This window comes from Branchiostoma floridae, chromosome 1, assembly GCF_000003815.2.
Source record: "Branchiostoma floridae strain S238N-H82 chromosome 1, Bfl_VNyyK, whole genome shotgun sequence".
Lineage (NCBI taxonomy): Eukaryota > Metazoa > Chordata > Leptocardii > Amphioxiformes > Branchiostomatidae > Branchiostoma > Branchiostoma floridae.
The window spans coordinates 13,993,699-14,013,390 of NC_049979.1; the positions used below are offsets into that span (position 1 = coordinate 13,993,699).

The 19,692-nt window shown below is 41.3% G+C and overlaps 3 protein-coding genes across 4 annotated transcripts in view; all 3 read right to left on the reverse strand.

Moving 5' to 3' along the window:
- LOC118415341 (usherin-like) overlaps window positions 1-6,712 on the reverse strand; it is a gene marked incomplete in the record, with an annotated part of 51,892 nt that extends 45,180 nt beyond the window's left edge. The window contains 7 exon segments of the mRNA XM_035819853.1: window positions 1-50; window positions 191-375; window positions 526-814; window positions 1,723-1,786; window positions 1,949-2,084; window positions 3,024-3,186; window positions 5,660-6,712. Coding sequence (XP_035675746.1) covers window positions 1-50; window positions 191-375; window positions 526-814; window positions 1,723-1,786; window positions 1,949-2,084; window positions 3,024-3,186; window positions 5,660-6,135 — 1,363 coding nt within the window.
- Window positions 6,713-8,451: 1,739 nt separating this feature from the next.
- On the reverse strand, window positions 8,452-12,508 carry LOC118415688 (alpha-N-acetylneuraminide alpha-2,8-sialyltransferase-like). Of its 2 annotated transcripts, XM_035820430.1 has the most exons (9): window positions 12,182-12,504; window positions 11,799-11,887; window positions 11,006-11,386; window positions 10,678-10,819; window positions 10,341-10,453; window positions 9,753-9,845; window positions 9,428-9,522; window positions 9,114-9,251; window positions 8,452-8,835 (listed from the first exon to the last, which is right to left on the reverse strand). In XM_035820430.1, exons 2-9 carry the CDS (start codon window positions 11,816-11,818, stop codon window positions 8,609-8,611), a joined length of 1,209 nt encoding a protein of 402 aa, XP_035676323.1. In that variant the 5' UTR covers window positions 11,819-11,887; window positions 12,182-12,504; the 3' UTR covers window positions 8,452-8,608. The 2 variants fall into 2 exon arrangements, with proteins under 2 accessions (XP_035676323.1, XP_035676331.1); XM_035820438.1 differs by lacking the exon at window positions 11,799-11,887 and having other exon boundaries at window positions 12,182-12,508.
- A 619-nt stretch (window positions 12,509-13,127) lies between these two features.
- LOC118415446 (protein Aster-B-like) overlaps window positions 13,128-19,692 on the reverse strand; it is a 61,702-nt gene continuing 55,137 nt past the window's right edge. Inside the window, 6 exon segments of the mRNA XM_035820088.1 lie at window positions 13,128-16,818; window positions 17,263-17,383; window positions 17,890-18,000; window positions 18,337-18,421; window positions 19,129-19,206; window positions 19,492-19,692. Of these exon segments, the coding sequence (XP_035675981.1) occupies window positions 16,726-16,818; window positions 17,263-17,383; window positions 17,890-18,000; window positions 18,337-18,421; window positions 19,129-19,206; window positions 19,492-19,692 (689 nt within the window). The 3' untranslated portion in view covers window positions 13,128-16,725.

A 19,692-nucleotide genomic window follows, 5' to 3' on the forward strand; every position in this document is an offset into this window, starting at 1 on the left:
CAGCTGACAGCAAGGAGAAGGTGACGTTTGCATCAGTGTTGGCTGGATTACTGAAGATACAACACAGGTATGTAGTTAGTATATTTTGTGGAAAGCAATACAAGCATGCTCTCAACCAACGCAATCACTACATATAACTTCCAAAACTATTACCACCATAATCAACAACATGTGAAAATTATCATGTTACCTTGGAAACTGTAGACAATTGACTGATTCTGGATTGCCCAACTCCCCATTGTTGTCCAGTCCAAACTGTGCGCAGTCTTCAGCATAGAACTGCCAGTCCTCCCATGGTGATGCTTCCGTCTTTTTCTTCCGGATGGTCACATACTTGGGTTGTGGGTTGTAGAAGTTTACAATGACGTAATAAACCTGAAAAACAGCAAACCCCTTGTTATTTCCCTGATTACAGTGGGGAGTACTGCAGAATAAAAGGTTGATAAAACAATGTTTTACTACCCTCACCCAATATGTGAACACTGTCACAGTGGCAATGCGGACAAAATATCTGTTTATACTCACCTCATACTGTCCATTGGAAAGATCAATGTCAATGGTGACAGTGTCTCCTGGAATGCTGGAGAAGAAATCTGAAATCCACCTAGAACTGAGATCATCATCGTTGATGTAAGCCAGAGGGTGGGCATCAGCATCCAGCCTCAGCTCGATGTCTGCTGTCGTGTCGGGGTCGCCGTTCCGGATACAGTAGCGCTCCAGCAGGGGGTTGATGCGTGGGTGGGACGGTGGGCACCGGCAAGATGAGTCGGCGTGCAGCTCTGGGAAGGTGCCGGTGTAAACCTCTTGGACTTCCCTGTCATATCACAGGAGAGGATTTACAAAATTCATTCTCTTCTTCTGGATTTCTAATGGTTTGACTAACAACAATGATCAAAAAGAAACTGAGACAGTGTTCTACCTGTAGCCTCTGTGGGTCTATCTGCATAGGCTAAGGGATTTCCTTCCATCAGCAGATAAAATGTATTTCATACACTAGATATCTCTGTTGTCATCGATTCCTGTTTTATTCTCAATGCTTACAAGTAGCTAGTTCACTGACAACTGTTACGAACAGCAAGCAGATTATTATAATTGGACTTAGCAGAGCACTTTGGACTAATGCTTTTGACTGTTTACAGCTTAAAAGTACACATCTTATATTCATAGAAAAATCTCTGTTACACAGTGGATCATAATAACCCCCAGCAGGGGTCTTCACGCCTCATTGAAAATGAAAAAAATTTTGAGATTTTGTGGTAAATCTCAAGATTTTTTTTAGATTTTAGATTTTTTGAAATAATCTTGAGATTTTCAAGAACAATCTTGAGATTCTTAACAACAATCTTAAGATCTTTCCAAATATCTCAAGATTCTTTAAAATCATGACAAGATTTTTTTTCCATACTTAAGACATGGGACTTTTTCAAAGCATCTTTGAAAATATCTTGAGATTTTTGTGAAGCATCTTAAGATTTTTCTAAAAGTCTCAAGATTGAGTCAAAACATCTCAAGGTCAGGTCAAAACATCTCAAAATTTGACACAAAATCTCAAGACCTTTGGTATAAATCTCAAGATGTTAAGCTGGAAAAGGCATTAGTCTAAAGTGCTCTGCTCAGTCCAATAATAATCACTGTTGGTTGGTTGATTGATTTCTCCTGTGTACTCTTTGTTTGTAGTTTGTCCTGTGTCATGAATCTTTTCAAGTTATGGCCACACTTTACCTATTGGTAAGTGCTACATTGTAGAACCACAGCTCCTGTAGTCGCCCCACAAACTGCTGTGTGCCTGCAACAAACAAAGCAAGATTTACTTTTGTGTTTTATCATAGACATTACTTAAGAATATCACAACCAGTCTAGTCATGAAAACAAACCATTTGGTGACATAAGTGTAATGTACTTCAAATACTTGTAAGCTAAGCTACATCAGATTCAGTGTTCTGCTCACCATCCAGTGTGAGTCCTATCCTAGAGGAGGTACCAGCAGATGCATCTGTGATCTGACCCCGTAGATCCAGGGTAGCGTACGGCGTGCCGTCACTCTCTGTTCCATCGATGAAGATGCTCAGGCGAGTATCATACACCTGGAACAATTGTCATACAAAATCAGCAGAGCTAAATTCTTTACAATTACTCGCCAAAGTCTCTCACAATAACAACTATTCTCAACAAATTTGCAAATTAAAGTAATTTACAATCATAGTAATATTTTTTTTATGGTCATGAAAAATGTTGGTGTGACACGTAAACCATTTGGAGAGAATGCCTGTTTATTGGCATGCTTTAGTACAGCCCACCAGTCATCTGTGCATGATAAACTTTTACATCCCAGTAGTTAAAAACCAAGGGGCACTACTTGCCTCCAGGGGTTTACACACAACTTGATTGCACGCCATTCTGCCCATAAGTCAACTTCACATGTCAACCAGTGTTGACAGGTTTTAGGGCGGGTCAATTGCCTGTGCTATATTTGTCCTTGAATGCACCCTGACAGGCTGCTACCTGGGCTTTCTACCATGTTCATTTAACCTTATCTGCAAAGCAATTTATTACATTCAATGCTATCACTAACAGTTTTTTAGGTCTTCTTGTCAAATGAATTTTCTTTTCGTATATATTTTCAAAATGGAAGAAAAAAAGGAAACAAACTCAACCTTAACTAGACGTGATTTGATTCAGTCTACTTAAGTCTCCTTCACAAAAAATAAAAGGACTATCACATTGTATGAATTTAATCATAACTCTAGGCAGTCCTCACAGGATATCTAACAACCTGACATATAGGTAGAAGGTAGCATATGTGTGTGTCATTTAGATTAGGTAAGGATTATAGGGAGAAGCAAATGATGCTGGGAGGTTTTAAGAACAAAATTCTGCAAAACAAAAGATAATTCAAAGCAGAACATGAACATGTCCATCTACAAATTCTCAATCTCCTGCAGTGAACTTTTGTTGCGGCAATGTTTAAGCTAGACAGTAGAAATTTCAGGTTGGACCACAAACCAACCAAGGAGGAAACATACCTGCAAGACCAGGTGGTACCACCTGTTGATACTGAAGGGGTTCTGGTTCTGCACCAGTTGTTGTGCACCGCTGGACGTCAGGTAGTCAAAAGTCAGCTCGTTGGTCGACACAGTCAAGGAAAAAATGGTCTCCCCACCACTGTTCTGTTTCTCAATAATGGTCCTGAGGACAAAAATACATTTTCAAGCAGAGCAAATTTTTGAGCATATATCGGTAGCACACTGCAATGGCCCACATCCTATTTCTAGCCTGTGTAATATATGATAAACAGTATTTATGCTCAATGCTTGGATGTGTTGAATATAGCAGGGTTCAGGCCTTGCCATTTAATGCAGTACACTATTGCTGGCTGCTGACCTAGATACTTTAAATATTGGCAACACAACAGGCCAGCTGAAAGTCTTTCAATGGGCTTTGAATGTGAACCTTTGGTGTACTAAGACTGACCTATTCAAAAATTGTGCTCAGGGACTACCATAGTTTGCCCTTGAAACGCATTTTTGGTAAGAAAAAAGGTGGTTACACCAGGAGGCAGGAGTGCTTTATGACTTTTAAGTTGACACCATAGAAATTAAAGATTAACCTGGCTCTTACATGCTACTAGTAAATGTAAAAGCAACAAAGTACGTCACTACAAACATTAGTTAACTTAGTCAATGTGGACCTGGCACCATTGTGTAGTTCATTAATGTTTGACAGACTTTATCAATAAGGTTTCAGAGCTTCTATATAATGCAGTACACTTAGAGAACAAGTAGAAATCTATGGACTGTTTTGAAGAATAGTTGTGCTAGTGTTGATGAACAAAGAGTGGAAACAGCTGGATATTCAAATGGCTTAAAGAACTTCAAGTCTGAACCACATAGCTTAAAGGATAGGCAACTTTGTATGCATACTTTAAATTGTTTACTGTTCACTTATGTAAGTCTGCCTTATGTAATTCTTTCTCCACACAAAGATTACATTTGAAAATGGTCTGCGTGTAAAGATGGTACGTTTGCAAATGTTTTCCTACATTGTCAGTTTACATTATAAGGTCAATGTTCACAAGGTATTGTTTGGTCAAGAGAAAAGATGGCACTTTCAGCTTTTTCAATACTGGTGTCAGGAGTGGGATTAGCCATTGAACTTACCCTTACCATGCAAACTAATTTATGCAGTCAGTTATACTTGTACCATGAAAGGTGAGGTGTGGGAACGACATACATATACATACATGTAGTAAATAGCTTTCAGCAGATGCTTTACTTAATCTATTATGTGATCTTGTTTTTTTTGCTACATCTTTTAAACAAGTATGTCGAAGCTTGAAAATATGTTCAGTGCTCCATGTATGGGACAGACCAAGGAAAGCAAATTGGACACCTGTACAGTCGGTAACCTTTAAGAAAAGACTTCCCACCCAATCAGGACATTTGATCCCCTCCAGTAAATGTAATTAGCCATGCAGATTGATTTCCAACAGCCTAAATGTCTCACTCCCAGCTGGAAGTTGTGTTCGTGACAGCCAGCAATTTCCAGCCCCGTGGGACAGGGTACTTCAGTTTATGGGGGCTTTACCTCTTGAGATGGCGAGGAAAAGACAAGCATGTCCTATGAAAATAAAGCCATGTGTCTACAAGGAGAGAAGTTGTAAAGCATGACTCTGAGTTGTTTGTTTGAAAGCACAAACATTCAGGAAGGTAACCTAACAATAAAGCAACTGTGAGTCATGTTTGGAATAGTCAAGAATGCTTTGTTTGAATATGTAACATTACACCAAAGAAAGGCAAAACAAGTAGATAAGTTGTATTGATTGCAAATGTTCAATATTTGAGACAAACCATGAAGATGCATGCAGAGGAAAAAAAAGAGTAACAACATTCAAAATCCTTTTTTTTTTGGCATGATCATAAATATGACTCTAACTCCGAGTGTGATCAAACTTGAAAGCAACTAAAACTACGACTACATTAAATGGAGTTTAAATTTCTAATCTGTTTTTGAGAAATATCTATGATGTTGTAGTCAAATATTAGAAGTTGTCATGTAGGAAAACAGAAATATGTCAGTATTCAAAAGGTGTGTACATTATTGACCTTCTGTGGCTGAGGTTCTATTGTTAGAATTTACTGGTCCAAAACAAGCAGTGCCCTCATGATGGGGCCCATAAGGCACATTCTCCCATCAATTATTGAGGGCAATTTCACAGCTGATGGGTCATTTGTGGATTGCCCTGAGACTGACAAGCATGCTGTCATCAAATTTCCCACTATCCACATGGCTATGGTGGCCACCTAATGACAGAGTATGCAATCATACACAGCTGAAGCCTATCTGGGTAAATCTGGACATTTAATCCTGTAGCATCATGTTGCCATAGCAACCTTCCTCTGCAGCAGACCATGACACATCAGGCCCCAATCAAGGTACAAGAGAATCCTTTGGAAAATATGTTATATGCAGGGTGACCTTGTATTTTATTTGTGTATGATGGACAGTTGGTGGGGTCCAGGGTGAGGTTAGTATTAGTAATGCTGATGGGAGAAAGGTGCGTGTGGGAGAAAGGCGTTACGTTAACTGCCTTCAAAAATGGTGCCCACATGGTGGGTCATGATGAAGGAAACCTCCTAGAGAATAAAAATCTATGACTTACCCTGGTCTATTGCTGTCCTGTAGCTTAAGCCAGACACTAAGTGTGAATTCGCCATCCGCTCCGAGCCTGGGTGGGGAGGGGGGCGAGGCGAAGCACGGCGAACTGTCCCTGACGATGTACGCGGGGGATCCTGGCTGCGCTCCCGGCCGTACATCGCTAGTGTCCTGGGTGATGCATGCTCCCGGTGCGGTCAGCAGGTCCGTGGGGGACGGCGTGGCAGTTCTGCTAGGACAGCCCTGTATACAACCGTCCTGTATGGGACAAAACTGTAGCGCAGTGAGACCCATGGGTCTACAGTGTGAGGAACGTCCCGCGAGCCCGCAAGTTGCCCGCGAAGGGTCCGATGAGATGGGCTTGTTCTTCCCGACATTTTCTAGCCTGGGGAAGAAGCCCTGTGAAGAGCAGCTCCAGACATGCAGCAATATAAGAACAGGGGCTATCATAGTCCCCCGGGGAAGCCTGAGAGTCCTCCCCATGGTGTAGGGTAGTGGACCGTTATGTTTTGACGAGAGAGCACGCCATCTTGATTAGGATGAGATGCAGGGGACCGCTATAAAGCAGACACCTGTTCCTCCGCGGCTTGGCGGGAGAAAGGATTATCCACGCACTGGACTTTCCCTCTCTCAGCTCTCACGCTGGCTTTCCTTATCCCGCTTTCCCTCAGAAACTCGCCACGAAGGCCTTTCCCAGGATAAGTACAAACGAAAACAAACTATTGCCAGGACTGTATCCGCATAGGTACTCGTTAAATCCTCCTCGCTCTTCACAAACTTTCTCCCGGTATTCACACCTGTCTGGATGGAGATGGCAGCTCTGGAAGTTCCCCGAAGCTGTCGTTGATGTTGCTACTCCTAAAACAACGCTGAAGTGGATGATTTTTCCACAGATATCCAAGAATCTGGCAGCGTTAGTAAGTTTAAACCGTGCTTCTCGGGTTCCTGTGTACCTTTGTGTAATATTTGAGTAGCGCTATTCAAATGCAAATAAATCCAACCATGGAAGCCTCGTTCCGGTGCGGGACCCTGTACCGCTATAGCTCTTCTGCTGGATGACGTCCCTCCCTCGTAGTAAAGCAGTGTAGCGCTAATTAAGTTATTAGGTGTTACATGGCAGTAAAACTCGTGTTACATCCCGTTGTGATGATCGGTACAATTACGCAGTCCATACTCTCACATGTCACATGTGTACATGTATCGTCTCTCTTGCGCTTTGTGGGGGCCGATGAAATCAATGATGCGACCTTGCACAGCTTGTGTGGATGTTCAGTCTACTCAGTGATGTTTGTCAAAATGGCAACAGCAGACGTCCAAATACCTAGATTCTTGACACAGTGGCATTCGTATAGCAGTCAATATTTACCCCCAATAAAACTATCGGTAGTAACGTTTTAACATTACACCTACGCGTCTAGACATCTCAAGTTTTCTTTTTTTTGATGGCGTTTTGTCCAAGGTAACAGTGACGTTATCTACCGCATTTGTGGCAAATATGAAGGTGACGTCTTCTTTTGCGGTTTCCTTTCACGAAATATAACGTTATGTGTAAAGAAAAACAATCGTCAAGTTGTTATACTTTATTTCACACCGCACACCGGTGAGGACCATGAGCGTGCATGTGAGATGATTGACTTTACGGGGGAGAATGCCCGTTTACTGGAACAGCAGAATGTGTGACTCAATGGCTTAACAGGTGGTGGCCCTTGCTGTCGTTACGCGGGGATACGCCCTACTACACCCAAATTGTCAGCTCATCCTTACACCCGTATTCATCCGGAAAATCGTCCCAAAAGATGAACTGTTACTTCTGTCCAAAGCGTACGAGTGTCGCGTGTTTTCCTCAGCCACACTGGGGGCCAGCTAGCCCATTGTTTGGGCGGATCCTGGTGCAGATCAAAGTTCACTGCGGTCACGCATTCCTTCCTTCTTAGTGAAGCGAACCTTCACTAAACAAGCAGTATGTTTTGCTACTGTTAAAATCGCTTTCTCTGCGGGGAGCTATAGCTAGCACTGATGACTCAAGCGCTGACTGTTAGTCACAAGAAATAAACTTTCCATGTCTTTTCTTTTGTTCACGGAAATAAATTACCACCTAACTTAATAATCTGCAATAAATGATACACCTGTTACAGACTTTCCGTAATTGTTTTCTAAGTGGTCTACACTGTGCGACAGGAAAGTCCTGCACACGAAAAGCACGCGTAATTCCTTCGCTGGAATAGACATTTTGAATGTACTTGTTGTGCACAGACGATTGTCGCTTGACAGATTAATAAGCGATTTAAGTACAGAGACACAGTGCGTCACACGGAGGCACAGCTGACCTTACTAATATTGACGTTATATTGAAAATATCATATGACAAAGTAGTAAAACTGCCTTTACCATGCACATGATACTTGCCACTTAGAAAGTTATAAAGTAAGCTTTAAGATTTATCCGATAACGAATCGCCATACAAATGCATAATAATGCATTCAGAAACTTCCAATTGTGACAAGGGTTGATCAGTGATAAAGTTTCTTAAAAGCTGCCTCAAAGTAATAACAGGGATGATTACAGCGACACCCGTCGCCTCAGGTAGAAACTGCAGTGGCGAAACATTGAGTGCCATGTCTTGGTTGCTGCCAGTACTTACTGTAATCTAAGCAAGGAAGTGTAGGAAAATTTTCGAAAATGAAATAAATGATCTGTGTCCATACAGGATACAAAGAAAAGCGAAATAGATATGAATATTCACTGGTCAGAAAAAAGATGCAAACTCACAAGACAATGAACGACAACAGACAGCCGTCATCAGTCTAAAGGTATGTTGTTTCTGTGAAACATTTTATTACCATATGTAACATTTGTGCTTGATGGCCTTGGAATGCAGGAATTGATAACTATTTTGGACAAGCTGACATTGACAACAATAAAGCACAACAAATACATATACAATTAGCACATAAAATTATTTGCCACACTTGTCGATGTGAAGTTTGATTATCCCCTGTCTATGCAGTTCTACCATTTTGATGAACTCCGATGGCATCTCGTGTGCGAAGGGCGATATAAAGATGGCTGCATAAAAGTAGTGATAGCGGATCTTCTGTCCCCAGCCGCCGAACGGGAAGGGCCAGAACCCGTACACGTCCACGTGGTCGCACATGGTCAGGGCCGTGGTCACCAGGTACAGGCCTGCAGAGGGGTAGGAGAGGGGTGCAACTGTTACAGGCAACTGTTACAGGCATTATAGTACTGAATAAAGTTGATAAAACACATTCGTCCCATTGCGACTGTAGTATACGAAAGTTAGAACGTCGACGGCCCGGAGTAAAGTAGTGGTCAAAGAAATATTAGGTGAATAAGGACAACTGACATCTACATCTTGACGGTTAACTCCTCTGGCATAGTAATCTCCCAATTTTTGCTACTCTTAAATCAACAAAAAGGTCTAGTGGTGACTGGTCCGATACCTGTTGTTGCTTTTCTCGGAATCCCGTGCTCCAACCAATACTGCGTGACGGCCAGGAAGTGCTCTGGGTTCTCGTACAGAACGGTTAAACTGTCGCCTCTCCTTCTCTGTAACTCCTTATACCCAGCTGTGCTGTAGTCTGATGGAGAGAAAAGAATTACACCATCTATTCATATTGTCTGTCAGCTCTAAGCCAATAGGATTCAGCAACAAGGTTTTGCCAGTAACGTAGAAGATATATTTTTCATATTCGTAAATATGTTGAACGGAAAAGTAGACAAGTGTCATCATGTGTACATGTTTGATTTTGCTTACTTGACGGTTTCTTGATGCAGAGAAAGCCGCTGTATTGCATGGTATCCCCGATGAACCGCTCCAATTCCTGCTCACTCTCGTCCATGTGACGATATCTGCAATGTATGGGTTAGTGTTGGTTCTGTACAATGCATGATAAACTAGACTAGACATGATCTAAAATAACGACTGTTCTTGGTGGCTATGTGTTACGTTTAGTTTCATAATATCAAATTAAATCGTTATTCTATGAAACTCGCAGGTCATTGTTGTGCTATGATGGGCGCTTTTGTTTTCTCGGTACATAGAAAGAGGGAACGTGCTATCAATTACAAGACAAACTCACTTTTTGAGCATAGTCATGGGCGCTGTGGTGAAGTTAGTCTTGACTCCGACCCACGGCATGTACTTCCCTACTGTCAAGGGTGGCAGGTTACATCTAGAGTTTGGGAACAATAGTCAACAATGTAGACTTAAGTCACTACTGTGTTCGTGCAGAATTCTCAGTTGTTGGGTTCAAATGACTAAAGCTATTTGACATGACCGCCCAAAGACATTGTTCACATGATGGCGCGGATAATGAAGTTATTAGCAAGAAGCGAGAAGAAGCCGAACATACTCGTACCAATAAGTGTATCTTTTGTCTGCTATGACCCGTATTTTGATACATGATAGCTGGGTTGAGCAAAAACAAAGGTCTTCATTCATTCATTCCTTCATTACAACAATGGCGATGGAAGCATTTCAGCAGATACCAATGCTATTTAAGTCATGAAAAACCATATCAACTGCACATTTAGTCAAAAATCAAAAGACATGTGGCTTAGTTATAAAAAAAATTGCTGCACTTGATATCAGTGGCCGTCAGTATCTACTCATTCGCTAACATTTTATGATTTAAGTCACAAAGATATCTTCTGTTTTTCAGCCTCACCTGAAGACGAAGTCTGCGGAGTCGATCTCCGCGGCACATTTGCTGTCGCGAAGAATCCCGCCGTTCCCAACCACAGCACAGCGCCCGTACCGCTTTTCAGAGAACGGAGACTTCTGCACACACGCATACACATATACAGATACTATTCAATGATTGCTTTATGATATTCAATATGGCGTTCCGAGTACGCAACTTAATGGATGACAGAGGAAGCTTCGTAAGTTCGTTGATATTGAAGTCAACACAGAAATTAAAAGTTTTATGCGTGCATCACTTTGCAGAATCGTTCATACAGCGATACATGATTCTAATGGATTAGCGAGACTAAGTGGTTCACCTTAGGAAAGGTCCTGTGGTACTCGGGACTGATGTACTCGGTGAGGTTGGGGAAGGCACTAGGGATGTACTGGTCTGGCTCCGTGTTCTCTTGTGTCAGGACGGCCATGCGTCGTGCGGAGCAGCACTTCTCCAGTTCGGCTCTATAACACATCGATGCACAATCATATGTACCTGTTAGTGCTATTAAAGCAATTTCTTCGTGCAAACGTAAACACAGTTAACACATACGTTACTCAGATGTGTGTGCTTTCGGGGGTCTATTAGCCTAAAATCGCACTGGTGTTTGCTATCTAAATTCATAATGGATGAAAGTACGAATTACGCACTGCATTCTTCTCAGATTGTCTGGCTGTGGTTGCCATGGTGAAGAAAACGCCTCCTGAAGTTCCGTCAGGTTGACGGTAAAGTTCACACTTAATATTGGTGACGTCACAGGAAGCGTTCCCCACTTCCCCGTGGTCCTGTTCTTGTAGATGTAGACAGCGCTGCCGTTAACCAGGAGATTGTCGTCCAGTGGTAAGTCGGCATTACGTGGCTGTTTTCCCTTTTCTCCTATTGTAAGAGCAGCTTTAGGTACATATACATACTCTGCAGAGGAAAGGGCATTGGAAAAGTTTCTGCCTGTCCAAATCACCAGTATTGCCGCCATGACAAGAAGCAGCACCGTCCCGCACCGCCGCTTCGTCACTCGTAGCGCCATAGGAGACCTTAGAAGAACAAGATGAACAGGTATTCATGTAAATAATTATAGGTAGTAAAGGGAAGACTGGAAACCAATTCAAAGTATAATACTTGATACATTTTTTTCATGTTTGGGCCCACAGTAGGATTGGTACGAGTATTGCCATATTGGCTCTGTCCCCCATTGTGTATAAATGATGGGGTCACGACTATCATAGATTAGTCACGCGACTTTCCTTAAATGAAATGCAATTAACAGAAGAAATGATCAGTCGTTACATACAGTCACATCACACTGATGACGAACACTGTCTTGATCAGAGGCATTTGTCAAACAATTGCAGGACACACCAGTTTACTCTCTTGCGACCACTTCTGTTGCCTATGGGGTATGTAATACGCAAACGGAAGTGAAATATCATGTCTATATTCTCTGACCTGTTTTCTTTGCGGTACATAGGAGGGTCTGTTGTTCAGGTCATTGAAACATTGGTGTCGGTAGACATGTCATGGACCCTTGTCTTCAGCTGTGTGTATGTACACGAAGGTAATATCATTTGGTGCATGAAAACACCGACCCTTCTGGACCGGACTACATGAACATACAGCACAGTAAATCTCTAGAACAAAACACAGTTAGTTATCAGGTCGACGTGTCCCAACAATTATGTACAAAGATCCATTTGTGTACATGCCTTCACATTTGTGTATGTTTGACTCTTATACTACCGTGCAAATCGCAGACAGCGGCCTATGTTTTAGGTGGGTGGGTGCAAGGAAGTTGGTGCTCCAACTTCCTTGCACCCATGGGTGTTACTCACCTTAATTAAAACCCACTGCAATAAAGGTGTTGTGTTTAATCCAGGATCAGGATCATCTGACTTAGACGAGCGAAGTCGAAACAGCACATAAACCTTTGGTGACATCCAATCTACTGATTTTTCGTCCACATGAACTGAAACTTGACATTTTGGACTTGAAATCGCGCATCAAAACAAAAGGTGTGACTGTCGGAGTAAAGACTTGGGTCAGCCTTTCTGCGCGGAGCCACACTTGTCCGACCGGTCCGAGCAGCGCTGTTGGGGAGCGTCTCAGATGTTCATTTTGTTCATTATTCATAAGCATTGGCATGGAATATGATATCAGCTTGAACAGACTCGAGACAGCTACTACTGTACTAGCTCAGCATCAATTGCAATGCAAAGAAAAAGAACGGCAATTTTCTCAGGATCAAGTAGGAGTTCCTGTCGGACAGATGTCCCATGTGAAGTTGATACAATTGCAGTTTCTTACAAGCGGAAAACGCACGAGCAAGGAGCTTTAGCTCCTTGGTACGGGTTAGAAGTCATTATTCTATCAGAAAGTATATATATGTGAGGTCGGGAAAACTTCATTTCCCACGGTATATAAGCTACTCAGATCCCGGCCTCCAGGTCTACCACGCTGTACTGGATAAAACGAGTGATGGCGCTGCAGGTTATATTACTGTAACTTCACACTCACACTTCAATCACATTTCATCTGTTTGGAGCAAACGTTCCTTCTTTACCACATTAAAATTTTCACTGAAGTTATGTAACACTTCCCCCACTGTCCTGGATAGCATTAATGTCATAATGACCTTAATAATACATCCTGTATTTTAAACGACTTCCCTTATACCACGTACATGGGGTACTCTTTATCTGGAAAATTCCACTTCCCTGAGTTTAATGCCTGTATCCACACAGCATGCAATGTACATGACACAAACAATGCAGCACGTTGTAGTTTCCTTTCTTCCCCATCGTTGTAAACTTTATTCATTATATTGTCATCTCAGAGTGCAACAACAAGTATAATATCAGAAGAGGATTTTTTCCGTACTTCAATGCACGGAAATGAAAACACATAACTGTCACGGGTACAAGGAAAATGAACTGACTGCAGAGAATGCCACCAGCATTCTTATAAACACAGCCATCTTTTATCTGAATAATTAAGAATATGATCACACAATTCTGTATCTAAAATATTCTCCCGTCTATCGATATCATTGCTTGTTTCTCAGACTCAAATGTTAAGAACTGGAAAATCAATGTCTACTTGTTGATGTCTGCTGTCATCAAATCTTCCACTATGTTTCTTCATAACTCTCAATGACACCCAATCTTAAAATTATCCATATCATTACGTTAATATAACATTAAAAAAAAACCTTTAGTGCTGTACATGTAGTTTCTACTGCCCTTTAGGTGTAACTCCAATCAACTCTGTATTTTAGCAGCATGTCCCTTGTGTGACCAGCTTGACTCATCATACCAATATCTACATATAGTAATTTCTAAGAAACATGGTATACTAGAAAGTTGGACTATTGCCAATACGATGTGCAAATAAAGACAACTTGTGCTATCCTGTGGTACATCATGGGGAAAGGGAAGGACTGACATCCTAATTGAGACATATGAAACCGTTTTCAGACAATTTCAACTGCCTTTCCAGTATTCACATACGCCTACTCACAACAGAATCCTTTATAAACAATCTTCAACATACAAGTCATGTATTTACTGTGGGGCTGGGAGGATACAGGGTGTTGGTGTTAGCTTCTGCAGGGATCCCACGGCTGACAGCATTTACTAGTCAGCAAGTCATGCATGACAATATCAAAGTACATAGGAGGGAAGAATCTTGTCTTGCTGGTTGAACAATGATTATTCCTGGATTGAGAGAAGACTTCCCGTGCATATGGGTTACTGTAATCACTCCTGTCAAGGCAGCCTTTGTGTGACATGTGCTTTTACAGGTAGACATCAAACATCAAGATTACATCCTCAATAAAAAATATTGTTTTCCAGATTCCAGATAATAGATGTGGGATCAGACATTGTGGGAAGTTGCACCCTCAGTTTTACACTCACATGTATTCATCAATGGGTACAAGGAGTGCTCATTATTCTAACCATTGATTTGTTACTATTCATTCCTATATTTCAACATTTTTAACAATTCTGAAAAGATAGAAAAACGATGGGCAGTCTTTCTTACTTAGATCCTCAACAACACTATAGTTTATAACTAATACCTTCTAATGAAAGTACAGATTTTGTGAAACAAAAAGTAATTCACAGTCTCTCTTGCTTGAAACCCATGATCCCAACATATACAGCAATATTGCACTTTCTGTGTTGGCATTCTGAAAACTCATCTACAGTTTACAGACAAACTTACAGGCTAAGTTAAGTGCCATCTTGTCTACTGACAAAAACTAAGGTCATCTACAACACAACCAGACTCAAGTACAGTTCTACCTTACTACCGTCAACAACAAAAACGTTCAGTTTCATAAGTGATAATCGAGATCTTGTTGACTTCAGTGTGAACTACAAAGATAGGAGACAACTGTCACTTCACTTGTTTAAAATTGAGAAAGAGCTTATCATGTCTATCATGTACTAATTGCACTCTATGGTGGTATTTCTACTCTTCTTTCTAAAACATAGATAGGTGAGGCATTCTTAACAGCACCTGTGCTGAAGGAATGATTAAGAGTTCTAGAAGTCTATATATTACATACAAACAGTGCCTGTACATGTACAGGAGTTTCTACTTCCTTTTCATATAAATGTGCAACTTCTGTGACTTCTACTTGCACAGAAACCTTAAATGAAAACAGAACGAGAAACCAAGGCATAAGTTCCAAGGAAATAAGCTCTGGAGTAACTTGGAAATGCTACAATTGGCACAACTCACAGTTATTTTTGATACAACATTATGAGTTTTAACACACACAGTGTGTAAACAAACACATACATATACACATACAAGCAGATTGTGATTGCAGTACAAGTGTTAACACACACAGCGTGTAAACACAAACATAATGTATAGGGATCAACTTGACTTGGATACAAACACACACACAAGTGATAATACAATTATATGACAAAAAGGTTCAGATGTATGTTACATACATATTTATGTTTACTTTGTACTATTGTATTCACACAACTTCAGTGTAAATGCTCAGACCTGACATGGATACAAGTGTAAGTACCATGTCAGTAAAACTACTACACACACATCAAAGATGAGAAGTCCACGTAATTGGTCAGCAAAGGCTGCTGTAGAACTTATAATGACTACAAAATCAGCTCACAACTGCAAGCATCATCAAAACATGCAGCAATTTCACAGCACAACTTTGCTACACTACAACACAACACTCTGGGAGTATTTATATCAAATGTTGGCAACATGATCAAATATATCTGGATGATGACAACGCATGAATTACATGTAGATGTACAACAGACAACACAAAACTATAAGTTGATGATAAATATAACACAAGTTTGGATACTTGAGTAAAGGTTATTTGCCAACATTTCAATAGTCTGTTTGCTATGTTCCTTAGGGCTAGAATGACTGGGCAGAAAGTTGGCAGGTAAGAAGAATTTGGTTGTGCATGAATCTACCAACCTGATGAAAGTACTCAAAGGTCTCTTGACTTTCCAGTAAAAGGAGGAGCCATACAGAAGTATTGTTTATTCAGCTCATGAGGTTTCTTATATGGGTTTGTAGGTGGCAATGACCAGGAAACTTTCTTAAGAAAGCCTACTCTATGACATAAAGTATACACAATATCTTTCACCACAAGTGCAGAGTGAAAGTTCAAACATTGCAGCATTTCAAAGGTTTAGTATACAAGTGCAATAGACATCTTTAAATCTTTCTTTAAGTTAATATCATTACTATACTTTGAAAAATGCAATCTCCATATCAATATTTACATCTTTGATAAATGGCAATACATCTAGAAGGACCCTCTCAGCAGCATCTATCTGTTTGCCATAGCTGGTCTACCTAAGTTTTACTTGAGTGGGCAGACAGCTTGGCTTTCAATACTGGGTTTTGGTTATGAGTATGTGCCATGGTGCCAGGGGGCATCAGCCTCTTATATGGGTTACAAGCAGGCCACATGGTTTGATATAGGTGTACAAGACATGTAGCTTCTGGTGGGTGTGATGCGGGAGGTGTATACCTTTGTATATGTCCTCCATAACTTTTGCAAACGAAATTCCACAAAACTTTGTGAACTCTGATCTGTCTTTCAGTCAGTTAGCAAAGACCATGAACTCTGCAATGGGCCAGAAGAGTCAGCTTCAGTCCAGAGGGGGTGAGTCATGACCAGCACTTATATTGAAGTTGTCACATCATGTTATGGAAAAAATACTATTTTATTCAAAACTTGCCAAATCCAGACAAATTTTCAGTGAAGCTGTGGGACTTTCCAGAGTCCCAATGGTACATTGGCGTAAACCATGACGTAAGCTGTGAACACTTCCAAAGGTGGCAGCAAGTTGAAGAGTCTCTGTGCGTGTTACAAGTCCTTATCACTGCTGCCTACAGGGGTTTCGGGATTGTCTACTTTTGTCTTGACATCATGAGAGAGTCCTGACAAGGAAGCTCGCATCTGGAAAAAGAGGAAAAAAATAACTTATTTCTGGTTTTGTTTAGTTTACACTTGGCAGCAACAATGGACTGAACATTTGTACAGTGTACAATATAACTGATATTTCTGCACCCTTCTGATGCATTTCAATAAAAGCAGCAGTGTCTCAACGACTTTGGACTGAGCAATGCACAAATTTTACCAATAATGGTATACTGATAAAAGGATTACAACTAAGCAAGTGTTAAATACATCTCTCTACGTGTTCCTACATACCCGTTCATGACCAGTCCCGCGGGAAACACAACATAACAAATCACTCTGCTTGCCTAGATTTCTTAACAGCAAATACTTTGCAAAGTCCTGAACTGAGGTACATGCTGTTTCAGTGAGAGCCTATGTCTTATAAAACAGTACATTTGAATGCATCACGTTCAGCACTGTAAGCTATGTCTGTCATCGTACCTGATCTAATAACGTGACGGACGTGGCCAGCACCTCGCGCCACCTGTGCAGCTCCGCCTCGTGGAACTGCTGCTGCTGCTGGAGGAGCTGGATCCACTCCTCCGGACTCCTGGGGGTGTTACTGTGTACAACACAGAATACACACATTGGGCCACAGTAACTACATCTTATGGAGGACAGTCTTAGCAGATGATCATCCGGACTCCTGGGGGTGTTACTGTGTACAACACAGAATACACACATTGGGCCACAGTTACTACATCTTATGGAGGACAGTCTTAGCAGAATGATCATCTGGCACAATAGTGCACAAAAAACTGGGTCCTTTTTCTGATATTACTATTATTAGTGGCATTTTACATCACAGAAATGGAGACTGAAGATGATGCCCAGTAATGGACAAAAAGGGGTAGAGTTAACAGCACACATAGAGAACAGGAAGATCTTGAGGAAGCTACAGTCCCTAATGCTCCACGAAATGAGGATGAGACTGGCAAGTTAAGTACATGTACAGTACATGTGTATGTTCTCATTTTTCAACAGTATCATTACACTTGCTTCAATAATCAGTCTTGTATTCTGTTGTAGTTCTACCTGGATGTGTACAATGCAGGACACAACACTCACCTGACCCAACTGACATCTTTAGCAGGCCATGGCTGCAGGCTGCTGGTGGCACGTTCTAGTGACCAGACTCTGTACATGACCAGCAGGTTCAGCAGTAACAGGCACACCAGACTGCAGTAACAAGAGACAAGAGTTAGAATAGCATGAGGTACATGTAAGATTACATTGTCTGAGAGGACCTGAGTAAAAGCAAACAGCTTGTCCAGTGCCTGTTCAGGTGGAACCAGTCTGGTGTTAAATATGATCTATACTACACAATACTGTATGGTATGCCATGGCAGCAACGTATAATTTTACCATCGCAAGTTTTCATCTAAACTTTGTCTTGGTAATCTGCATTCTGGTATCATGGTATTTCGAAAACAAGGATATCTTTGCTGCATATATATTTGGGCAAAAGGTTACAGCATGTTTTAGCTACATGTACAATGTGATTTTATGACTTACATGATACAGATAGCCAGGAGACACTTGTGTGCATCCACATCTATGGGCCATGGTTGGCTGGGGCTTAGGTCCTCCCGGGTCTCTGCTGTAAGGTATACAATTGCTATGGTTGATCAGTGTTCTGGACAACAATTCTCTCAGTTCTGGAGCCATCTTCTATTCAAAACATCATCAATGGGGCAATGAAGCAAAATTTTCTTACCATATGGAACTGATTAGCACTGTTTGAAAAACACTTGAGGGAATTACAAACATGTAAATATATAATTTTGTCATGATCAAACAATACCACCGTTTATCATCTGTCTCTGGGTTTATTACAATCTATACACTGTCAGTTGTTTGATCATCCTGACTAGATTGCATGACATTGTGTAATGAGGACCATGAGATTGTTAGCTACATACCAGACAGAACTACAAACAGGAAAAATTGGCTGTGATTTGATGTCTCTTAAATTTTTCTGTCCTGATTCAGGGTAACACAGGCTTGTTTTTTTCATGTCTAACTTGCTTGCCCTAGCTAGGTACAGTTTCCTGCACCTGTTCTAGCCTTAGGTAAACTTCTCTGTATAATCTTACTCCTTAAATCTTATTTCTATTTTCATGTATTGACTTTTATTCATGATCACTCTGTTACAAATATAGATGTTTGCACGATTGATTTCCAATCTGCAAAATCAGGGTAAATTGTCGTGTTCCCATTTCTGTGCTAATTGCTAAATCAATGTTTAAATGATTTTGCTTTCTTGCTTTGTTTGACTGTGTCTGATATCTGCACCTGATGCCCTACCCTGTAGCCTCCTGTAGGGGTCATTCTCTCCCAACCTGCCTGCACCTCTGTGACTCTCACTTCCGCTGTGCTTACGGACTAAGAAAATGATACAAGAGCAACAATTTTTGTCTGACTAGTAAAATATAAGTAGAGTCTAACCCTAGTTAGTTTCTCAATGATCAATTCATTTTGGAGGTTCCCAATTCTCCTAATGTAGCATGATTTTGGACTAAACTTTTTGATTTCAGGTTCTCCTGAACAGTTGATCAGGTTCTGATGGCATAAGATGTACACTGTACTCCAAGGAGTGGCCCTGTGCCAAGTACAACAACTAGGTTTTTCTGTGACCAGACGTCCCTTAGACAGCCCTGTTTGACTTACTTCTGGTGAGGGTTGGGGCCATGCTGACCAGGCTGGGGTTGGGTGCGGCTGCAGACTGTGGTCCTGTGATGGAGATCTCCGGTGGGCGTGGCTGGTACGTGTAGTTGGACGTTCGTTTTCTCCGCCGTACACTGCTGGTCAGACCCTTTTTCCTGGGAGTTGGAGGCTGGCAGGCGTCAGACACTTTGTCTAAATGCCGAC